At 47.7% G+C, this 18935-nt stretch overlaps 1 protein-coding gene and 1 long non-coding RNA gene across 2 annotated transcripts; one reads left to right on the top strand and one right to left on the bottom strand.

The window, feature by feature from the left end:
- Nucleotides 1–2: 2 nt before the first annotated feature.
- Nucleotides 3–2402, top strand: RHOB (ras homolog family member B). The gene has a single exon (XM_005485105.4). The coding sequence runs from the start codon at nt 331–333 to the stop codon at nt 919–921; it is 591 nt and encodes a 196-aa protein (XP_005485162.1). The 5' UTR covers nt 3–330; the 3' UTR covers nt 922–2402.
- Nucleotides 2403–6271: 3869 nt separating this feature from the next.
- LOC141728702 (uncharacterized) lies at nt 6272–15136 on the bottom strand. The gene is made up of 3 exons (XR_012579850.1): nt 15071–15136; nt 7782–8075; nt 6272–6532 (listed from the first exon to the last, which is right to left on the bottom strand). It is a non-coding gene; the product is annotated as an uncharacterized LOC141728702 (long non-coding RNA).
- Nucleotides 15137–18935: the final 3799 nt, after the last annotated feature.

The following is an 18935-nucleotide window of genomic DNA, read 5'->3' as shown; positions in this document are numbered from 1 at the left end:
AATAGCGGCGCCGGGCCGCAGCTTGCGGCAGTGGCTGTGCTGAGTCGGCGTTGTGCCGGTGTTTGCTGTGAGGGCGAGAACGGCGGAACCGCTTCCACCGCAGAGCTCCGGGGCCAGCGACGCTGCCTGCGGCCGTAGCGCTCCCGCGAGGCAGAGTGCGACGGCGCGGTGCCGGTGAGCAAAGAGAGCAGGGCGCGCCCGCCTGCCTGCGCGGGCCGACTCGCCACGGTGCCCTGTGAGAAGCGAGAGGGAGCGGGAGGCGGCGGCCGCGGGGAGGAGGGCGCTGCCATCGTCCTGCTGCACGGCAAGGCCAGCTTGGCGAGCCTGGCCATGGCTGCCATCCGCAAGAAACTGGTGGTGGTGGGGGACGGTGCCTGTGGCAAGACTTGCCTCCTTATCGTCTTCAGCAAGGACGAGTTCCCCGAGGTCTACGTGCCCACCGTCTTCGAGAACTACGTGGCGGACATCGAGGTGGACGGCAAGCAGGTGGAGCTGGCCCTGTGGGACACGGCCGGCCAGGAGGACTATGACCGCCTGCGTCCCCTTTCCTACCCGGACACCGATGTCATCCTCATGTGCTTCTCTGTGGACAGCCCGGACTCGCTGGAGAACATCCCGGAGAAGTGGGTGCCCGAAGTCAAGCACTTCTGCCCCAACGTCCCCATCATCCTGGTGGCCAACAAGAAGGACCTGCGGAACGACGAGCACGTTCGGAACGAGCTGGCCCGCATGAAGCAGGAGCCGGTGCGCACCGAGGACGGCCGGGCCATGGCCATTCGCATCCAGGCCTACGACTACCTGGAGTGCTCGGCCAAGACCAAGGAGGGTGTCCGGGAGGTCTTCGAGACTGCCACCCGGGCAGCCCTGCAGAAGCGCTACGGCACCCAGAACGGCTGCATCAACTGCTGCAAAGTGCTATAGGGCGTGTCTGGAGCGCGGCGCTGGGCACAGCGCCCGGGTCACCTGTTGGCAGGTGGAGAGGAGCTGGGTTCTACACGCACACGGCATCTGCCCGTCCCCTCCGCTAGGGACTGGCTGTGCATGGGGTGGGGGCTGAGGGAGGGAGCACGCTCCTTGAGCCTTGGCCAAAAAGGGTTGTGCTTGCTCAGCCGTGGGGACGGAGGGAGGGGGGAATTGCATGCCCTGAGTCTTGGGAAAACAGTGGGGAGAAGCTTTCTCCTACCACTGACCTCTGCGAGTTAGTCGTGGACTCAACAACAAAAAGCTGCTGAGACTGGACTGAGCGATCGTTGCACCCGGTTCTGCCCCTTTGCCAACACCTGCTTCTCCCTGCTCCTGGGCAGCCTCCTCTCTTTTGCAAGAGGAGGGCGGTGGAGCGGAGATGCTCGAAGGGACTTCTGCCTCCTGCCTGCATGTGCCTCCACCCAGGCGAGCTGGGGAAAGGGGCTGCCTCTCCCAGGCTGCCTGCGGCATCCTTGCTTCTCCCTCACGTGTTTCAGCCTGAGCCTGACCTGCTGTGGAAATTAGTGCCCTGAAGACCGAGACTGGGAGGGGAAGGGAGGGTCATCCCAAGCGAAGCCTGTATATATGTTACCTTTTTTGTCTTGTGCAAACTGGGGTAGTGCAGGGGGTGCTTATTTGAAGTGAGGTGGGGAGGGGGTGCCCAGGTGGGACTTGTGTTGTGCAAAGGAACTTGCCCTGAGTGACTGATGCCCGCTGATAACAGGAGCCATGAACTGACTCCAGCTGCAGAAGCCACCAGGCCAGAAAGTAAAGCTGAACTGTCCTGCTTGCTGGATATCCACCTCCTGACAGATGAGGCAGGGTGAGCAAGGGGATGATATTGCCATATTATGATTTTGGTGCCTGCTCCTTACTTTTAATGTTGTCTCCTGCAAGTGTGTTGATTTGGATTTATTTAAAAATTTATTTTCAAAAGATGTTACTTTGCACAACTTGGTGGATTTTTTTTATGTTTAAATTAAACACTCAATGCACTCATCATCTGCATACAACACTGTAGCATTGGAAACATTCTTACTCAGTAACCTCATCTGGGTCTTGTTTAAAACTGATTTCAATACAAGACAAAAAATAAAACCACTGTATATTTTTGCCTTGGAAAAAAAATGGGTGAAAGCACTGTTACTTATGCAGTGAGTACATCAGACTTTAGTACTAAAGGGCAATTTAAAGAATCAAGGTTTATTTAAAACTTATTTTCACAAGGTGGCCAACCTGGGTGAAAATAATTTTCTCTGGTTCAGAGAACAAATGTATCCATTTATGTTTGTTTCCTTTTCTCCCTCTTCCCTCAACAGTGGTACTGAGACTGTTTTTAATAAACTGACATGGCAAAAACTGAGATGTATATGATGTTTACATAAAACTATAGTGTATGCAGTTTTTTATGTAAAGTATTAAAAGATTCTATGCTGACACTTGTGCGAGCAGTGTTGTGATTCATGGAGACAGTCCTGGTTGCAGCAGTACCCCTGGATAGAGCTGAACTAGACCAGAGCTTGCCCCTTGCCTACACATGCTTTTATTTGGCTTTTTCCCACTGGCTGAAATACCTGTCTGGCAGCTTTTAGAGGATGGTGGTTTTAGTTCCCTTTGGGGGAGCTGCTTCCTTAGTGTTTTTTTCTGTGTGTGGCATATGGAAATGTACTCAAAAGTCGAGGTGGTGACTAATCCATCCTTGTTGCTCTGAGCACAGGCAGCCTCTGTGGCTTGTGCTTGGGTTCCCAGTGAGCTGCTGGTGCAGCAGAACGGGCACAAAACTGAGAAGCAGCACCAGCTGTAAGGATTATTTGTCAAGGAAGTATTTAGATAAAAGCAGTTTTATCAGTGGTCTCCCCTTTGCTTGAAGTGCATGGCCTCGCTGCAGCAGGGCACGGGGGCAAACACTGCTCTCTGTTGAAGCAGGAGTCTCAGAGCTGCCAGGATGGATTTCCCAACTGCTGGCCTCGTTAATTCCCGTGGCAACCTGAGAACTCTGGGCCTCTCCGTGTCAGGGATCCCCAGCAGGGCATTGTGCCTGTCCCCTCCTCTTGCCTGGGCAGGTGCCCAAGGCCCTGTGCTGCTGCTGCCTGTGGCTTTGCCTCCTGGCAGGAGGAGTTGGCCTCAGGCAAAATGTGATTGTTGCTGAACAATAAGATCTGTGCCCAAAGTGCTGATGTCTCCTACTTTTTTTTCCTCTGGAAAAATCTCGGAGATATTCAAGGGAAATCTCAACAGGTTTCTGTTTTCATAGATATTCTCCACTATTTTTGCAGAGATGTGAGAAGAGAGTTGAGCTTTTTCTGGTTTTGACTTACGAATATCTGCTAGGGTACGTATAGTTCAGAAATGTTAACAAATGTTAACAAATACCCAAAGCAAGGGAAACGTGGAGTGGCTTTTGCTCACTTACTCACAGAGGGCTGAAAGTGATGGGCTTTCCAGGCAGACTGACATAGAAATAACAGGTTCCTTGTTCAACACCTGGGAAGTCAATCAGCCATAATGTGAAAATATTGGAGTACATGCTCAGTCCATGCTGTGAGTTTATTACACTGTTTCCTATGATCCTTAACAAAAGACAGACTCATTTTCACATAGCCAGTTTAATCAGTATTTCTGAAGGTACTGAAGTCCTAGGTTTTGGATATCCTTCTCAACTCTCCTGATACTCAAATTTAAATTTCAGTTCTCTGGATAGTCAGTGTGTGAGTTTCTTATCTTCAGTTTGAGAACACTAAGAAACTTCTTTTGAAAGAGATCTCAGTTTTGGATGCTTAAAGGGCCATGACCAAAGGGGCCCTCATTCTTTCAGGGGCAGTCAAATCCCCAGCTCTGTGCAGAGTAACACTCTTACACCTGATGCCAGCCATTGATGGTAAGCCTACACTGGAAATCTTTTCATTAAAATTATTGCAATAGCTGAAAACCTTATCAATTCAGTTAGACTGCAGCAATAACTAATCTGCTCAAAACCCCAAAGGAGAAAGCATTAATATTTGTATTTTAAACACTGGAAAATGGGTTAGCATTGCATCCCTGTATAATTAACTATACCAATATTTTCCACTGAGGTGCTTACAAGGTAATTACATTCATTATTTCCAATTGGATCTTTGCCCAAGTCAGGGATACAGCCTCTGGCCCAAGGGGGAAAAGCTGCAAGAAAGCACATTTTGGTTTCAGCCGAGCATGACCTTTCTGTGCTACCAGTGATGCTGAGTAAGGCGTGAGGGTGAGATCACTGTGGGAGTCCACCCATTGGGGTCAGATGGTGGGATCAGAGCTCTAACTCCTTCATTTGTCATATTGCTGGGCCTGCTTTGGTGGAGGGGAAACATAAGATGTGGAACGTCCCACCCTTCATGACTCAAACACCCAGACAAGGCCAGGGCGACACCCCACAGTGTGAGAGTGTCACACTGACCACCTCCCTCTGACACCCCACAGTGTGATTGTCACACTGACCACCTCTCTCTGACACCCCACAATATGATTGTCACACTGACCACCTCCCTCTGACATCCCACAGTGTGATTGTCACACTGACCCCCTCCATCTGACACCCCACAGTGTGAGAGTGTCACACTGACCCCCTCCCTCTTACACCCCACAATGTGAGAGTGTCACACTGACCACCTCCCTCTGACACCCCACAATGTGGGAGTGTCACACTGACCACCTCCATCTGACACTCAGACAGGGCCAGGCTGTCACCCCACAGCGTGGGGATGTCACACTGACCAATTCCACCCCACAGCTGCATCCCCCCAAGTGTACCCAGAGGATCCTGCACCACTGGGGCCAGGCAGGCAGGTGTCTGACAACCTACACCCTGTATTCAGACAGAGGATTGGTTTCATCTGGTTATCTTCATCTGGCCCCCTAATTCATATTCATCTGATCCCCATCTGTCTGCTGTAACCTTTTGGCAGCAGAAGCAGAGATGCTGAGCAAGTGAGAGCATCAAAGGAAGGTCAAGCATTGACTCAGTCCCTGTGCACACTGCTGGGCACAGAGGCTTTTGCCAGCTGTGTCCACACACTACACAGATGACTAAGTTGAGGAAGGTTGTACATTCCCTGATTCTGCTCAAAGATGAGTTCAGCTTCTGCTAAAGTTGTTTCTTCTCATGCAAGCCAGAACCCTGTGATGGTGCTGTCACTTCCTTAGCAGCAAACTCTGGAAATACAGAGGCACCTTGCTGAAAGGCTCATTCATCATCTCCATCATTCTCCATTCAAGAGAGGAGACCACTTGTGCCCTCCCACAAGGTTCCAGGCTGAACCCTCTGGCAGTGTGAGGGTGTCTTGTCAGGGCAGACTGAAGATGAAGCCACCCAGGGAAGGTCAGAAACATCTTTTGCTCTTCACTTTTTACCCACAGCAGCTGTAAGTAGCCCTTGCATGATCAAATAGAGGATCTCTGTGTGGAAAGCACGCTCCATAGGGTATGTCAAACACAGAATAAGTCATCTTTGGGAGGAGAAAGAAGTAATTAAATCTCCTTGGTACTTCTAGCAGAATATTTGTTGAAGCACTTGTGATGCATTGGAGTTAGGCTCTTTATGCTTGCTAATTTTTTTAACCCTTACATAACTCCACACACTCCAGGGGGTTTGCATAAGTGCAACTGCAGACTTTAAAGCAATGGCCTCTCAATAGCTTTCTGGGTTTGCAACAATAAATTAGTTTAGCTCCATTTGCCTTGCATTATGTTGGATAGGTTACAAATCCTTTTTAGCAACTCAATATGATGCCTTAAATTTTAGCTTTCATATTTTCCAGATTCTGTACTGCATTAGTATATAACTCTGAACTTCATATAAAGTGTTAGCAAGTTCTCCTCACAGTTTAGTCAGACAAAACAACACTTTTCCAACCAAGAACCAAGGACACCATTGCAGCTTCAGGCCCAAAAAGTATCAACAACAGCAAGTTGAAGAGAACAATCTGGGAGAATGGGACTACATAACCTGGAGCTGTAATTGGACAATTGACCCCAATGTGTAAATGGACCAAAACTTATACAAGTGTGAAAACACATGACCCGGAATCCTTCTTGGGCAGAGCCACAGCCAGGCTCTTGTACTGCCCAAGGTGTATATCCTTTGAAAGCCTTTTAATAAATACCTACTTTATTCCCTTAACACTGTCCAGCCTCTGTTCTAGGTAGGCTCTCAAGGCATCAAGTAAAGAATTGACACAAACCCCTGCAGTAAAAGACTTAAAAAAATTTAAGAGACTTCATGAGTGTTTTACTCAAATCAGTGTCACTAACAGTATTTCAGTCACAGATTTTATTCCTTGGCTGCAGAACTAGATGATGTTTAAGGTCCTTTCCAACACAAACCACCCTATGTTTCCATGATCTATGTTTTTAAGTGCATGATTTGAGCAGCCTGATGTAATGGGTGGACATTTTCTTCAATGCTACTAGAGGAAAGAATGAGTTGCACTTTCCTCTTCCACCCTTGAATTTGTCCATTTATTTGTTGAGAGCAAGTTTTCTTCAGGCTGCATCCCAGTGGCAGTGGTAACTGGGTGGTAAGCCAGTGGTAAGCCACAGTCTGTGAAAAGTAGCAGACAGGTAAGTTCAGTTTTGTGGCCATGCACACTGTGCACAGGACAGACAGACCTCTCTCCAGTTCTGTCATAGAGGGGCCATGAAGTGAGAGGCTTTGAAAGTCACCTGGGAGAGGTGTATGTGCCAGCAGTGTATTATCCATCCATAACTCAGAAGTTTTTACCACTTGGTGTAGTAACAGCTGTGGGCATGTCTGCATTCCTTCCATGATCACCAAACTGGTGCTGAAAGGTGGGGTTGTTTCAGGGGGGTCGGAGCCGGGGGCACTGGTGTGGTACCTCACACTGAGCTGGAGCTGCAGAGTAAGAGCATCAGACCGTGCCTACAGCACCAACTAACTCGGTGTATACATTTCCCTCCTCACTTGCCAGTCTGTGTGGGCTTTGTCTGTGTTGCTAAATCTTGCTTTCCAGTAAAGGGGACCAGTGGGTGGGATTTTATGCTAAGTGCTTAGTTCCGTTGTTTTTAGGTCATTCATCCGCTTCTGCATTCAAAGCTTGCTCTGGCAGGGCTGTAAATATGGATTTGGAAACAAAGGGGGTTTCCTGGTGGGAAATCACCCTCATTTGCATGCGAATGTCCCCTTCCCTCCCGGCTGCAGGGACAGGAGGGTTGGTGGTGGCAGTGGGGAGCCCCCAGGGCCTGGAGAGGGCCCAAGGCATGGGGAAGTGGGAGGCAGGATCTGCCAGGGCTCTCTGGAAGAGCCTTTCCTCTGCTCCTAAGCTTCGGTGCAGCGGGGCTTTTATACCACGAAGTTTGACCCTACAGCCCTTGCTCTGTGGGGCTCTTCCCCCTGGGTGCAGCAGCACAAGTCAGGACTGCAAGATCCGGTCCGGCTTTGCTGGATTCTCTGGGGTCTGACGGCAGCAGCCTGATCCTTCCTGCTGACAGGAAACTTTCTCATCCGGTGAAAACAGTTTTAGACCAGGGGTTTTTTATAAGATGTGTGCAAAGCTAGATGTAGTCACACTACTTGTGTAAATGTATAAAAAGATGAAAATCCAGGGTTTTGCTTTCAAGGTTCTTACAAGAGTATCTGGACACTTGTTGTACTTTTGACAAATGATCAGCTTGGAAAATTTTGAGGAGAATCACTGTCTGGTGTGCAAGTGTAAGAACACCAGAAAGACAAAGATATATATTTATCTTTTTGGGGGGGTTTAAACCAACCAACCATGAGTGTCTGAAAGAAACTCCCAAGTTTCTAAATACTGCTTTCTAAAGGTACTCACAATTAATTTCCATTTTCTCTGACAGTCCCCTTGGAGGGACAGTAAAATGCTGGCATCTGGAGGCACAAGGAAACCGGATGGGAGAGAGCTCATGTCAAGACACCGTGTACCAGCACACCTTCCCACGGTGAGAGGATGGGCAGGAGGATGCGTGTCTCTTTATGGACGTGTTCCCAAATAAGGTGTCCTTCAGCTGGGGAGCTCATTCCTTCTTGATGGTGACAGAACACTTTGCATTGGCAGTGATTGCTGCATTTCACTCAAAACACTCCCAGTGATTACTGAAATGAGAGGCTGGAAGAAGACACACAGACACACACAGACACACACCAGTAAAGTGGTGACAAGGAAAGCAAATTGCAGTAATTATCTTGCAGCCAGGAATTTAGCGAAGGTGTGCCTAATGCCCGAGCTCTTTGCTAACAGCCCTGGCTCCCAGACACCGGCGGCCTCTCCTCTTGGGTGGGCTCAGATCTAACAGAGTCGTGTGAAATGTGTGAAATTCAGAGCAAGTGTTCCCAGCCTATATTCATCCGGGAAGACTTCAGACTGGAAAGAAGGGCTTTGATTCCTGAGGGATTCTCTGTCTTTTCCAGCGGTACCTCTGGGTTTAATAAAAAGCCATTCGTCTGCACATTTTTCATCTAGAAATGCTCTTAATTCTTCATCAATCCAGGGAAGCAGCTAAGTAAGGATGGCAGGATGTTTCACTTGCACTCTTAGACTGACATTACTGGTGCAGTTTTAATATGTACTCCAAGACATTGGTTCCAGCCACTTTTTACTCTCCTTAGCCTTAGCATGTATTTGAAACCTAAACTTCTGTAATTTTACATCTCACAAACTAGGCAAAGGAATAAGCCAGACATATTTCTTCCATCTGATCACAAGAAACTAATGACCACAGTCATTCAAAGGAGTCTATGCTGGGCCCCTGAGCTGGGTGCAGTTGCCTGGCAGATTTAGGGACCCCCATTTCACTGCACACCCTGCAGAAATGCCCATGGAAGGAAGGTTTCTCCCCTGGCTGACTGCTACCAACACCATGCTGAAGGTGTGAAAATGCTGTGGAGGGCCCAGGGCAGCTGCCCTCAGCTAGCTGAGGGTGGGTGTGTTTGGTGCCAGCCCCCTCCTGCCACGTCTCTAAGGGCTAGTGCACAGTCACCTTGCAGGGAGATGGTCTCCCTAATACCATAGAGCACATAAATTGTAAATAATGCATTGATTCACTCTGCTGGTGATGATAATCTCCTGAACCCCTTGTTAAATGTTGGGACTATACTGGTTTGTCTCAGAAGGTCAGTTTATCAGCAGAGTCATTCCATGTCAGCATGATTTTTGTTGCACTGGTAAAACTCCTCATGTGATTAGGGGCAAGGTTTCCCTTTGGCAGGTTACTTTTCTCCCAACAGGACTGTGCTGTGGCAAACTCTGCTGGCAGGATGAGGACAAGAGGCTGGACACAGCAGCACACTCCACAGGCAGCAGCCGGTGGCTGGGATTGAACTGGAGACACAGCTCAAGCTGCCATGGCTGAAATTTCACTGCAAAAGTTTCTTGTTTCTCCTTTTGCTCCTTTGATCCGTGTAAAGATCAAGTTTCAGGGGAAAATCAGCCAGGACAAGCTGCAGAGGGCTAGAATTACAGCATGAGAAGCAGCAGGGCCAGACGAGATCGCTTTCAGGCTGCAGCCAGTCCTTACCCAACTACAGCCAGAGCTGGGACCAGGGAGGGCCACGTCAGCTGCTCCTATTGTTATAGATACAGATGTTTAAAATTAAAAACAATTGTTTATTAGGCATTCCCAAATGACTGTTCCATAAAGCAGTCACACAGTGGTCTCAGAACTTGCAGCTCTTCCACTAACAGGCTGTGTTAAGTCTGTGCATGAATGGTTTTAAAGAACCCAAGAAAAATATATATTCTTACGTGTTAATTCTGCAAGCCAATCCTGTGGCTGTGTTTAAAAGTTGACAAAGGAAGAAAAGCAACCCAGAAGGTGCTCATATGCCAAAATTTGTTGCCTTTTTGGATGAAATGAACAGGGGAGGCCAGTGGGCCCTTCCAGCCCTGGTTAGTGACTCGCCTTTTGGCATCACTGCACTGAGCATCACTGCATTACCCAGCCTTCAGGCACCAGCTTCTCAAACCTACTGCCCTCTCACTGAAGCAACTTCAAGTAAGGGTTGAGTGTAGACTACTTCCCTGTCCAGAAACATTTGTTGGGCCATGTATTCCTTTGAGGCTTTCTGGGTTAAGGAACTGTGGCCAATAGGGTTATCAATGTGTCTTGGCAACACTGTGGATAGCACAGATAGGGGACATTTTTGTGGATAAAAGGTCTGCAAAACCATGTGCGCATAGTTATGTTCATGGGATTTCATCCATAATACTGGCAGGATTTCAATTTTCCAGAATTTGTGGCTTTGATGAATGTCCTGCAGAATTTCCTGATGTCTCGCATGAAGCTCTTCAGCCTTTTTTAATAAAACAACTCCAATTAGACAATTCCTGTTGTGCCTGAAAATAATGCTATAAAAATCACTAATAGCAAGAAAAAAGCAAGAACAAAACTCAACAAAACTATCAACTAAAAAACTCCAAACCCAAAATCCAGGATTAGAAGTTCTCTCACAATGTGACAGGCATCATGCCAGCACTCAGTCACACTGTCTGGGCTACCTTGGCACTCTGGGAACAATTCCCAAGAAGCTGAGTCCCTTGGCTGAAGGTTGTAGATCCTAGAAAGTAGCAGTCCAGCTTTTCCTAATGGTGCTTCATTTGCTGAGGGGTTTGTTAACCCCTTCTTTTCCCTGTGAGCCAAAGCCCTTTCACCCAGAGGTGGGGCTGTGTCCGAGGGGAGCAGAGCACTGAATGCAAAGCTCATCCCACGGTGGGAGCCAGGATTGTTGTTTGTCTTTTTCTTTGCTGTGTGTGTTATTTGTCACCAAGCAGAGGTTTGGTCAAACAGAAGCTGTCTGTGAATTCTAAAGAAATTAATGCCATTAGTCCAATTTACCTGGACTAATGTCAATGTTAGCCCAGCCCTAACCAGGGGACCTCCTGAGGTCCTTCCAAAATTACACTGGTTGTGTACATCAAAGCTTAGCTGTCACTCACAAAGTCGGGAGGAGGTCAAACTCACATTTCACAGGTTATTTCCTGAGCAGACCTATGTTTAGTGGTCCCTTCTTTGAGGGACAGCTTGGATGTCTCAGTGACTGTCCTGCCCACCATGCTGCAGTTGCACAGGTACTCACCAAGCGTGCATGAGCAAAACTGACCTCTTTCCATCCTGCTGGACTCTGCGGGCATTATTTAAATTGAGGGATGATGAGTGAGTTTCACAGGTGTGACAAGAGAATCCTGTCCTCACCCACACGGGACAGGAGATGAGTGAGCCGAGGTGCTAGTGCAGAGGAGAGGACCTTCTCCAAGCTTGCTCTGTCCAGTGACAGGGCTTTTCCTGTGCTGTGGCTGTGCCCTGCGCTGGGAGGGTCCTCACTGACCTGTAGGGTATGAGACTCCATGGCTTGTGGTCTTGCACCTATTTCTGTGCAGCTTTGTGCAGCTCAAAAACTGAGGTGTGCTCACAATGCTTCTGTCTCCCAGATAGCAGCCAAGCACCCAGGGGAGTCTCACCTGATTTCTGCTTTGCCACTTAATTCTGATATCTGTGTGTGAAAGTGCAGTGCTGGCAGCACCCCAGTTGTCACTGGGATGGACAGAGATCCGTGTGCTCCAGCTGTGGCTCCTGCTCCAGCCCTGCCCCTCCGGCAGGACAGGATCAGATGGGATATCAGCTCTGCAGCAGACACAGGGGTCAGGACTCTCCCCAGCCCACCCACCAAGCCACTGGGCACACCAGCCTGGAAGCTCCTCCCCAGCCACAGTGGACCCTGCTGTCCCTGGCCCTGCCCCTTTGCACGGGCGTTTGCAGCTGCACTGAGAGCCCTGCTCCTTGCTGCAGACCCCACCTGGACCCAGACAGGGGTGCCTGTGAGCTCTCTCCACCCAGGGCATGCTAATTCCCTGTGATTCTCCTTTATTACCAAAATGTCTCTGGAAGTCCATCAGATTTTGGTTATTTTTTTCCTCTCCTGACCTCTCCTTCTAGCATCACAGAGCGGCTCTGAGCATCACCTCCTTGCACTTGGAATCTGATCTCCAGGCTATTTGTTGCTAATAGATGCTCATTTATTAGTATGCCAAGATTAATGGACCTTTTCCCTGGTATAGGAAAACCATATTGCTACATTACTGAATACAGATCTTTCCTGTTTGTACAAACTGTGAGGAGCTGTTGGATCAAATCAGTTCCTCAATGGGAAGCATTTAAGCCTCTGTGCTGAGAAGGTTGTGTTTGTTGCTAGGTTTCACATCTTGCTTGTGCACTTCACAGTCATTCCTGTGTGCCCATGACTGTTGTTCCCCATTCCACCCTTCATACACAAGTCTGACATTTTTAGAAAGAAGGTAAATGTCCTCTGTCCTGGCAAGCACCAGTTTTGGTCCTTGCCTAAATGTTCTTAAAAGAACTGGAGTCTGGTGAATGCTCCCACCTTTACAGATGGAAAATTTTCATCTGAACTTCTCCTATGGAGAGGTTTCAGTCCCTGTTTTTCTCTTGGGCATCACTAGGAGAGATTCGTGGTTCCTCTGATGCAGCAGCACGTGCCCAACATCTCGTGCATCACGAGCAAGAACTACTAATTTTGAGTATTACCTCCAGCCTTTCTTTTGGCTTCACGTGGAGCCCTCCTGCCTGTGCCTGATGAATCTTTTGTCATGGGGAGCAGTGCAGACACAAATAGAGCACACTCCACTCCCCCACCACCCTCTGCTCAGACGTGGCTTTGGGGGACAGCTGAGGGGTCTGCAGACTGTCCCCCTGGCACACAGGGACACGTGCAGGGCAGGACACAGCCCTGGGAACACAGGTCCAGGGCTCCTGTGAGCAGCTCTGTGTCCATCTGAGGGTGCAGCACACCCTGAGCCCCCTGCAGCTCCTGCCCCTCGCTGAGTGCCTCTCGCCAGCCATGGCACCAAACCTGCACTGGGGACGGTGACAGGGAGCTGAGTCACTGACGGTGCTCACTCATTTTTGTGGCCAAAACAATTCACTTTATTTTCCACAGCTGTCACTTATGGAAAGCAGCTTTGTTTTTTTCTGTTTTCAGTGAGGAAGGAAAAACAGGGGTGAGAGTCTGCAAGCAAGTATTACTGATTAGAACTGATGGAGCTGGGCTGCTCCTGCAGAACATTTATTCCTCCTACACCCTCAGCAACTCAGCTTCATGCTTCAAGATCAACAAATTACTCCTACAAAACTGCACTGTCAAGGCCGAGGTGTGTCCTCTCCCTGCTCAGGCTGTAGTCACTGGCCTAACAAAGGGGTTCTTCCTAGGTGAGCTCATGGATTAAATGTGTGTAGGGCACTGCTTGTGCTTTTTGAAGCTTGCTCAACAGTTTAATCAGCTTTGGAGGCAGTTGTACAAGCTTTTTTTTATTTCTTGGTTTTGGCTAGATGTGGTTTTTTAGCAGAGGAAAATACTCTGCCCCTCCAAAGGCAGCAGTATTTCCCCCAGGCCGGGCAGATTATCAGCTAGAAGTGAGCAGCCAGAGTGATATGAAAGGAGGGGACTCCCCAATCTCCTCCAAACACATAGCATGGCTGTCAGACTCTCAGACTGCTTGATAACTGGATAAGAAATGTCACCTTTATCTGACTCTCTGCACAGCTCTTATCTGGCCACAGATATTCCCTGCACTGTGCCTGCCCTTCACCCATGTGGTTTCTGGACGGCTGAGGAGACTCTCAGCTCTCCTTGCTTATGTTTTCACCCTTGCAGATAAGAAGTAAATGAGGCCAAGGAGGTCCCAGGGACACCTGACTCTTCTCCCTCTCCTTTCATTCCTTTATAGCTGACTCACAAAATAATTTCTTTTCCTCTTTCAGTATTTCTTCTCCTTTTGAAAGCCAACTGCCTGCTGCGTACAGGACCCAGAAAATGTAAGGCAAAGGACATATCACCATGTTCATCAAGTGACCAGCTTAAAAGGTCTTGAACTTCTGACTGTCCATCCATCTTACACTGACATGTATTTTTGTCCAACCTGCTTTTCTTTCTTACAGGCTCTTTAAATCCTTCCCTTGGTGTCCTTTACCAACAGAGGCACCTCTCTCCATAGTAACCCCAGCTGGCAGCTAAATATTTAACAGTCTGAGAACATCTTTTTTTAGTCACAGAGCTTGTATTTCTTGGAATTACCCAAAGCTAGTGTTTCTACACAGTCCCTTTAAGCCGGCAGCTGATTTCAAAGTCTCTGGAGCTGTCACTGAATCACAGGCTCTGACACTGCAGCACATGCTGAGGTGTTGGTGGGAGGGTTTGCTGCTTCTGAAAGGGTTTGCTGGTGAAGACATTTTTTTCAGGAGAAATAAGTGGGGTGTGAAATGCCCCCTCAAGCTCTTCACATCTCAAGGATGTAGGGCTAATGTTCCTTATAAAAGTTCCTCATTATTGGCTTGGTTGTGTCTAACAGCCTCAGCCACCTTGAACATCTGCTCTGATCGGCATCCCTCTTGGCAGGCCTGGCTCATGGATACTACTGGGATTAGCTTCATGTGAAAAGTGTTTGAAGCAGGGAGGTGATTTAGAAATCCCTGAAATAGCACTACCAGTGTGTCTCAGAGTATGGAGGTGCCATGCAGCAGTCAGCTGGTCTCTCTCCCCAGTGGGACTGGCTACAATCTCATATGTGCCTGCATCACTGTTTCTACAGTGTCTATATTGCTTAATTATTTTAATAAGCCCCTTTCAGGCAAGAACAGTGTGGTCTACTATTGCACTGCTGCATAGTGTTAAGAGGCTTCTGCTGTACTCCTGAGCTTGCTGCTGATTCCCTGGGCAAGACATATTATCCCTCCAGGTCCCTTCTCCCCTCAGGTGATTCTGAATGTTTCCATCAGTTAACAGGTTCTTAAGAAAACTGGTGTCTTATTTTCTGAAGGGCCAATGTAAGGTACAGCTAAAAACACTGAGGTAATGCACTTTTCACAACCAAACCCTCCTCCTGTATGAGCTGATTTATTAAAGTGCATAGAATCATTAAGCTTGGAAAGGGCCCTTCAGTTTATAGAGTCAAACCATTAACCCAACACTTCCAGGTCCAACACTAAACCATGTTCCCAACCTAATGCGAATGCAGGACATCTATTGTCATTATATTGCAAGAGTTCTATTGTCATTACATTACAAAGGTTCCATATTGCCAGAGTTTCATACCTCCTTGATGTTTCTTGTAGGCAGCTCCTCCAGGCCCTGCCTCTCTCTTGCCCTCACAGCAGCCACCTGACTCCAGTTCCCCTCAGCCAGCCAATCCACTCTTTTATAACACTCTGCTGATTGGCTGCAGCTGCGGCCTGTAAACATCAGGCCTGTGCCTAATCCTCAGTAATTGGCTCAGCTGCAACTCTTTAGTGGGTAAGATTACTTTCTATGCTACCTTTAGTTACTTATATTCTATCCCCCTACAGACATCCATGTGTCTTTTGAACACTTCCAGGGATGATGACTCTACCACTTTTCTGGGTATTGTTCCAATGTTTGACCCCCTTTTCAGGGAAGAAAATTCTCCTAATGTACAATTTAAACTTCTCCTGATGCAACTTGGGACCATTTCCTCTTGTCCTGTCACTTGTTCCTTGGGAGAAGAAACAGAGCCCCACTTTGCTATAACCTCTTTCCTGGGAGTTCTAGAGAGTGAGGAGGTTCCCCCTGAGGCTCTTTTTCTCCAGGCTGAACCCCCACCCAGGTCCCTCATCAGACTTGTTCTCCAGACCCTTCTGGACATGTTCCACACCTCAATGTGTTCCTTCACTGGACATGCTCCAACACCTCAATGTCTTTCTTGTCGTGAGGGGCCCACAATTGAACCCAAGGCTCTTGGTGTGGCCCCATCAGTGCTGATTAAGTTTGAAGAGATTTTCCTAACTTTTGTCTTGCTGGTGTCTAAACCACCATGGCTACAGCAATACTACTACTCCTGCCCATGTCTCCATTCCTACTCTGCAGCCACAGCAGCACAAGGACATTAATAAAGGCACTGCAGAACCCAGCCAGGCTTGTCGCTTCTGCACAAGGAGCTGCACCCTTCTGTGAGAAACATTAGGACTTAGGAAACTTGCATGGAGATATTTATAGCATGGCTCCTTCCTGGGATGGAGAGAAACTTATTTTTGAGTACCAGAGAGCAGAAATAGGCCGCTCTGAAGGTGAAAAGGTATGAACTTCTATTTGGGGAACACTGCATGACTGCAGTCACATGCAAAGGAAACTAGCAGTGGGTAGAGTCAGTTCAGGCTCTGCCTTGCCTTGCAGTACCTTTGAGACCCCCAAAGCCAGATTCTGCTCCTTTATTCAGTGCTGAAACCGGACCTGAATATAAGGAAGGCAGAATCTGGACATTTGTTTTGTATTTCTCCCCTTTTTCGCACTGTTAACCAGGTATGTGCCAGGCCCTAAATGTTCCTTGGAAGGGAATCTGAGAGGTAATAGGTGCTGATGTGAAGTGACAGAACTGCAACTTGTGATCAGAATGAGTATCCAGGATTGTGGTGGAGCTTATCCCTGCATTTTTGAGAGAGGATGGAATGATGTATTGAATACAAACTGCCTTTCCATTAGATATGCTATTATTGCCTTGGATCAAATTAGCCCTTTAAGCAAGGTCTGCTTGCCATTTTCAGAATTCTGGCTTTTAATCACCACCAGCTTGTAAATTCCTCCTTCATAGGCTAAGCCTGCTGGAAGGATTTCCATGGAGCTGACAGAAGTGCTTTGTAGAAGCGGCCCCTCTTTTGTCCTGGGGAATTACAACCCTATAAGTCTTCATTTTACTTGACATTCCAATTTGCAGCTTGGATGCCACAAGAAATGCCTTGGGTTTTGGTTTAGTGATGAAACTGGTGATATTGCAAGTGTAACAGAAAAATGAAGATCTGTAAAGGCCCGGGTAAGCTTTCCTTTGTACATAGCCAGTCTGACAAGAAGAAAAACATCTCTTCAGCTGAGATATGTAGATAGATGGTTATTGTCAAACACAAAAGCCATGGAGATGAGGTACTGAGTTGGTTTTATCATGACTGAGATTGGCTCAGCTGGTCAGAGCATGGTGCTGATAACACCAAGCTTGTGAGTTTGATCCCTCTATGGGCCATTCATTTCAGAGTTGGACATGTGATCTTTGTGGGTCCCTTCCAACTCAAAGTATTCTATGATTCCGTGACAACAGAGGGAAGAAGAAAAGTGTGGAAAGCCTTATCTACCCTCAGAAAGGGTCTGCTTTGCTGTCTGTTTTATATTCTGTGTATGGGGATGAGTGCCAGTTTACCAGCTGGAAGAGCTGAGGTTTTCTGGGGTGCAGTAGTAGATGCCAAATTCTTACACTCATACAATCATAGAATTATTTTGGTTGGAAAAGGTATCTAAGATCATCAAGTCCAACCATGAACCTAACACTCCCAAGAGTATTAGAGCACTTCTTGCTTTCTATCTAGAAGATCTTCCTCACATCCAAGTGAATGCCAAGAAAGTTGCTGTCACACAACCATGGTTTGGCTTCCTCCCTGGCCTAAGGGATTCATTCTATTTTCATCTTCCCTTCAGTCCTCTGAAATTCCCATAGAGGGAATGACACCTAAACTATAAAGGCCATAAGTTTAATTGTGTGGGAAAATGAGCTCCTACAGACAAAATTTTCCCAAGAAGCCAAAAAGCTGGACATCTGGAAGCTTTCCTCTCCGTCACTCAGAGTAAGGATGGTTTGTTGCCTTGAGTAAGGAGAAGCAGGATTTGATTTGATCCATAAACTCTCCATCTCTTCTGCAATAGCCCTGGTCAGCCATAAACCAGCTGGGTGGCAGGGACATTCCACTGTGTCTCTATTATTTTGTTCTCAGCCACTGACAAAGCAGAGACCATAAGGGATGATTTTCTAGTCAAAGAGGGGGTGCCATGAGGTGGTTGTGCCATTATGGAGATTTATTTGTCACCTTTTGCCCATGTAAAAAGGAGAAATTGATGCATGGAAATAACCATTTTTCTCTCTCCTGAATAACTCAGTTCAAATCTGCAGAAGGCTTTTGGGGGGTTCCCTGCTTTAAGCAGTGGGCCTTTGGATTGTGCACAGAGACAGAACAATTTTCTCTTGGAACTGGTTTTGCACTTTGTTTCAAGGCTGTCCAATGTGGGAACAACACCAAAGCAGTTTGCCCTTGTAAGTAATATTCCTTTTAGCAGAACTACATTTCCCTGCAGGCAAAGGGAGCTGTAAGGCTACTCTAGCTAATAAGTTCTGGGTGGGATGAGGGAAAGTGTTGTCATACTGTAGTTCCACCTAACTCTGCCATCTCCACTCACACTTACCAAGGCTTTAAGTGTCAGAGATATCTGCTACCCATCTGTGACCTTCATTTCTGCAGACCACCTTTATTTTCTGCAGTGCAGAAGACACAGCAGAAGTAACCTTAGCAATGACATGGCAAATAATCCAAGAGCAGGCTGTCAGTAAGATACATGCATTGGGGACCTTGTCCTGAAGGTGCACCTTGCATTTTCCATGCTCTTTCCCTTCAGTCTGAGGCTTCCCCCAAGTATGGCTTGAAGCAATAGATCATTAAAACTGGGATAACACTTTGGTTTTCTTTTCTCTCTGCTCCCACAGGCTGAAGGAGGAAACTGTGTTCAAGGTGGAGTCCTGGGGCTGAAGCTGGTAGCCAAGAATTAACTCAATGCCTGTACCAGCTGTTGCTTTCTATGCTGCTCTTATCAAAGGCTGGTGCTGCCTTTGCTGTGCACCAAGAAGGAGAGAAGGTGCTTTTAAAAACTCCTCATACTCTTTAACGTGGCTGCTGATTTATGTGCATGTGCTCAGGGGCTAAATGACTTTCCTGCAGCATCTGAAGTTTGGTGAGTGAATAACCACCTCTCACCTGGGCAGAGCAACACAGTCTTTATGCTGTGCTGAGGGCAACAACAAAACCTGGTCAGGCTTCTCCAGCATTAAGCTGACATGAAGGCAGCCTTTCTCCCTGTGACAGATATCCTAAAACATGTCATGTCCTTCATGCCTGCTTCTGAAAAGCCACAG

This window comes from Zonotrichia albicollis, chromosome 3 (genome assembly GCF_047830755.1).
Source record: "Zonotrichia albicollis isolate bZonAlb1 chromosome 3, bZonAlb1.hap1, whole genome shotgun sequence".
Taxonomy (NCBI): Eukaryota; Metazoa; Chordata; class Aves; order Passeriformes; family Passerellidae; genus Zonotrichia; species Zonotrichia albicollis.
Note: the sequence above shows the minus strand (reverse complement) of the source record. Positions and strands in the feature narration are given on the sequence as shown.

Bases quoted from the DNA above. Each gene is read 5' to 3' on its own strand.
- RHOB (XM_005485105.4), top strand. From the start codon at position 331: ATGGCTGCCATCCGCAAGAAACTGGTGGTGGTGGGGGACGGTGCCTGT.